Source organism: Tachysurus fulvidraco, chromosome 11 (assembly GCF_022655615.1).
Source record: "Tachysurus fulvidraco isolate hzauxx_2018 chromosome 11, HZAU_PFXX_2.0, whole genome shotgun sequence".
In the NCBI taxonomy this organism is placed as follows: Eukaryota; Metazoa; Chordata; class Actinopteri; order Siluriformes; family Bagridae; genus Tachysurus; species Tachysurus fulvidraco.
This window is the reverse complement of record NC_062528.1, coordinates 23,747,425-23,752,424: the sequence shown is the minus strand read 5'-3', so window position 1 is coordinate 23,752,424 and position 5,000 is coordinate 23,747,425. Positions and strand designations below refer to the sequence as shown.

The window sequence follows — 5,000 nt, the reverse complement described above, 5'->3', positions numbered from 1 at the left end:
GTCTCACTCCGCTAGCGCAAGACGATGATGAGAGATGTGTCTCACGTTTCTCTGAGTAACAGATCGATGTGCTGCTATTTCAGCAGTTACTGGCACAAAACAGAATCCGGGCCTGAGGCGTGACTAATGATTTATTCAGTGGATCAGAAGATGGAAATCTCGTCACGAGCCCAGATTTAAACACACACACGGGGGAATATAAAGCAGCTACGATTTCCATAACGCAGACTGCATACGTAATTCACGAGGAAATGTAGAGTGACAAAATCATCTGAGAGCCAGAGCTTGAAATGAGTTTCTACACTTCGCTGATGTGAGGATGTGACGGTGATGTTACGAACCAATAGCAACAGAAAAACATGGCGGCTGATTTAGCTGATTAACACCTGACTGAAGGTGAATGTGAAAGTGACATACGGCTAAGTACGGTGACCCATAATCAGAAATTGTTCTCTGCATTTAACCCATCCAAAGTGCACACACACACACACACACACACACACACACACCCACCCCGTGAACACACACACACCCGGAGCAGTGGGCAGCCATTTATGCTGCGGCACCCGGGGAGCAGTTGGGGGTTCGGTGCCTTGCTCAAGGGCACCTCAGTCGTGGTATTGCCCGAGACTCGAACCCACAACCTTAGGGTTAGGAGTCAGACTCTCTAACCATTAGGCCACGACCTCCACCTGTAGGTCAACATTTAAACTCAGGAGCAGTAAAAAAAAAACGTAAAAACTAGATCCAAGAGATGCTAGCAAAGTAAACAGAGCAATAAATGGTGGTTAGTTGCTCTACTGACTCATGTGAGTGAACACACACTTCAGTTAATGAATGTTTAATGGCCATGATGATCTGAACAAGAGTATGCTAGTCCAATTAGCATTCTTTTTAAAGCAAGTCTCGCTTTTTACTTTCGCTCATCAACACATCCCTTCACAACTTCATGCCTCTTTGAATAACTTACCCTGATGACTTCTGGTGTCTGCTGGATGAGGATGGTGGATCCTGAGATCCCAGCGATGAACGGACTCACGACGTTAGCAGGAGTCACTGAAGGTACAGCTACAGGTACAGGTGTAGCCGTAACTAAGGGTGAGAGTCCGGGTGTTGTTTCAGATGTAGATGCAGGTGTAGGTACAGGAACATTTTCTGAATTGGTGTCAGTCTTAGCCAGTGTGCCCTGTAGGAGACGCATCACCTCACGCTCTTTTGATTGAGTTCCTGTTTCGCTTCCACAATCCACCAGCTCCTGAGCAAAGCTCTCGATGCTCTCCAGAATCCGTAGCAGGAAAGCGCCATCGTCCTCCTCACCAGCTTCTTCTTTGTTGCGATTTGTTGGTTTGGTGGACGAGATGGTAGGAGGATTTAGTCCTTTAGTCCCTGAGCAGCCAATCTGGTGCAGATTTTTTTGGTATGCATTTATCTGTCTCTGCTTTGGTGGTAGTGGAGGTTCCTTCTGCATGTTCTGAGAGAGACACTCCAAGTCCATTAGTAGTTTATCAATCTCATCTACACCATCCCTGGTGATGTGTTGAGCCGAGTTTGAGAGTATCTTTGACTCATTACTGTGTGCTGGTGTATAAGCCTGGTTACTTCCTGGTTCAGCTTTGGGTGGATATACAGTTCCATTTCTACTGAAATCAGGAAGTTTGTCAGAATTGCCAGCACTGAGACCTGAAATTATTTCATGTCTCAATGAAAGCTGCCTGGACTCTGAAACACTAGAAGCCAGCTTCCTGTCCACTGCTCGCCCTACATCAGCGTCCTCCTCAATGTACAGGGTCTCCATCGAGGTGTCTTTGGAGATGCTGTTGAGGGAGGAGACATCATGGCGTCCAGTGGAGATGGGATAATGAAGGGAGGATGGTTTGGTGCTGCTGGTGGAAGAAGTAAGGTTGGAATACTGAAGTTCATTAGCAGATGAATGGGCAGAGAGTGATACAGCAAGGCCCTGAGCAGATGTTAAATTTCCAGGAAGATCCCTGGTGCCATCAAGCGACTCCGAAGATGGGCAAGATAAGGAGTTAGACTGGACTGTTGTTGATGGTGGGTTCTGTACCACGTCCTCATATCGAGGAGGCTGTTCATTACCAAAAGGTGAGAAAGGCCTTTGCTGAAGCCCGTGGAGAGTGTTGACCAGTTCGGATAGGTCGCTGTGCTCTGGTCTTCCTGTATGCCCAAGGTCAAGGTCAAAAGGAAGCCTCTTTAAGTAGCCAGAGAGTCGTGCCATCATGGTTTTGTAAATAGCATCTGGATTTCCAGAATCCTCACCATCTCCACTCATGGACTTCCTCTTTATGCACTGCTTTATAATGTCTGTGCACTTCTTCAGATCCTCTGAGCACTTGAGCAGGATGTCTAAACAAGCTTTGATATCTTCACCAGAAGCATTGCTATCAGTTTTGGTCTTCTCCAGAATCCGGGCGATGAGGTTCTCCTCTGTGAGGTTGTTTAGATAAAATGAGGCTGCATTGTTCAGGTTCTGCTCCAGGGAGATGCTTCTGTTCAACTTCTGCTCATCCGGTGTTGATTTCTGAGGAGGACAGTTTTCATCGTTGCCAAAGTGTCCATAGATGACATCGAGGTCGGCAGACCTTCGGCTATACGAGTCGGGCCTTACCTTTCTACCTTTCCTGAATGTCACATGACTAGAGGAGTACTTCAGCTTCTCGAAGGAGAACTCCTTTATCTTCCCACTGGCCAAGTTGATCGCTTCGCCAGTGATATCCTTCAGACTCGTCGAGCTTTGGATAGCAGATCCTTTCTTCACTCGTGGAAGGACCTGATAATGGAAATCCTCCCCAAATCCAACATGACCGCATACACCGTTTTCAAGCATTTTAGATGCAGATTCATGGAAGCTGATTGACCGATCGGTGTAGATTTGGGAGGAATCAAGAAGTTCAGCACAGGTACTACGATGAGCCACGGTGCAGCTAAGACCATGTTTTACTGCTCCACATGGTCCGTTACAGTAATGCACAGTGTGCTGTACACGTCGGTCCACTACGACGCTGTTATAATAATTTATACTGCTCACCACGATCCGATAGGTTGCCGCCATCTTCTACACAAATCAATAAATTAACAAGAAAAAGGAATCGGTCCAGATCCACAGACCCAAAACAGCAGCTAACAAACTTTATTTCTGCTGAGACTAGCAGTAATAAAGTGGTTACACCATATACTGCTGCTTCTGCTGATGTTCAGGACAAAGAGTAAATTATTTCCATTAGCTGTGTCCCATCCTTAAGGTAGTAATTGCAGCACTAGCGGCGAGGCTATCCATTCCTCAGCATGAGGCCCTGTGGCCTAATGATAGGCCGACAAACTGCGCTCCAGACCATTTCTCCTCAACAGAAAACACAGAGGTCCTGCTGAGGCTTCTGTCTTGATGTTTTTAGCAAATGTGCTTTTTTCTTTCTCTTTTCTCTCTTCACTTTCTCTCTCCCTCCGATCTGTGAGTCCAATGAGGAAGCCCTGTGGAAAAAAAAAAGAGAGAGGATACTCATTTAGACTGATCACCACTGTAGACAGACAGATAAACAGACAGACCGAAAGAAATACAGAAGAGTAACATAGACATAAAGTAAAGTACAGAAAGAGAGATGGAGAAGGAGAGAGAGACAGTATGGTAGATAGAAAGACAGACAGATAGGTAGAGCAACCAAAAACCTGAGACAGAATGGTCAAACCAACAGCCAATACAATGAGACAGATTGCAGAAGTGTATTATGGGTACATCTTCAGTATTTGACTGCATTCAGTCGGCATTCACTAAATTCCAGGGGTTTCGTTACAACGACGTAAAGTGGGCGTGTTTCCAGAAGGTCTTGGAAAAACGCCCTCTTTCAAAAAAATTTTTAAAAAAAAGCATACTACGAAGGACAAAACAGTCATACAGGTAGACTTATTTTAGAAAACAAATAAACAACCAAAAACTATGGTTAGGGTTAGATTATCAAATAGGCCACGCCTACCCGATGACGCAATATCTGTTACGCTGGAAATAAGTGCATCCCGCATTCAGTCAGTCCTTGGGACACGACTAATACAGTAGTGCACTAAATAGTGAATAGGGTGCGGTTTCAGACATAATAACTAGTGATTAGTGATGTTTATCCTCTTTATCCGCAGTGTAATTACTCTCTGCTTCTTCTATCATGATCATAATAAGCAGTACATGATAATAGACAGCAGTCAGTAAATACAGCTGCTCTGGTTATTAATACAATTCCAGTCAGAGTAAAAAAGTCTGTGCTCACTTCCTGTCTCTGAGATGAAAAGAGAAAAGAAGCCACAGATAATTGGAGGGAAAGTAAAAGAGCACACACACACACACACACACACACACACACACACACACACACACACACACATTCTGCTGACCAGCTTCTGCCATCCGCAGTGACTCTGATCTGGGTTGCACTAGACTCTCACCAGTGGCTATGCTAACTTCTTAGCCATCTATGGTGATCATAACCTAGGCCACACAAATATATTCTGCTATTTGCTACAAAAGTGGTTGGGCAAATCTATACAAAGGTACATAAACCATAAACACTTCTGAATGTTAACATTATATTGTTACCTATAGATATAGCTAGCTTGCACGTTTACGGTTAACTAGAATCCTTTGTTTAAAGTCGCAGCTTTGTAATTTTTTAGTTGTGAAATTAACTTATTAATACTGTAAAAATGTTCAGCAAGTTACTTACACTACATAAGATAAATAAAAGATATAAACACTGTTGTTTGCTTAAATTAGACTGTTAGCTAGCTATAGCTATATTAAGAGTGTTTTGGGTAGTGGGAGGTAGAAACTCTCGATAACTCGCATGTTTGTCTATTTATTAGTTTTGTGAAACTAAATATTGCTTAGAAACTAGATCTGGTATAAAAATCAAAATCTACTAATGCTATATTGTTAGCAAGCTAGAGAGAGAGCTAGCGTGCTAGTTAGTGTTAGTTACAGCAGAAAGTTTCTACATAAT

At 43.8% G+C, this 5,000-nt stretch overlaps 1 protein-coding gene across 3 annotated transcripts in view; it reads right to left on the bottom strand.

The window, feature by feature from the left end:
- Nucleotides 1-5,000, bottom strand: part of ppp2r3a (protein phosphatase 2, regulatory subunit B'', alpha) — a 51,421-nt gene that overhangs the window by 26,704 nt on the left and 19,717 nt on the right. For all 3 annotated transcript variants that reach the window (XM_027156678.2, XM_047820560.1, XM_027156679.2), the window contains one exon: nt 971-3,486. In XM_027156678.2, the coding sequence (XP_027012479.2) occupies nt 971-3,070 (2,100 nt within the window). In that variant the 5' untranslated portion in view covers nt 3,071-3,486. The remainder of the gene's footprint in view (nt 1-970; nt 3,487-5,000) is intronic.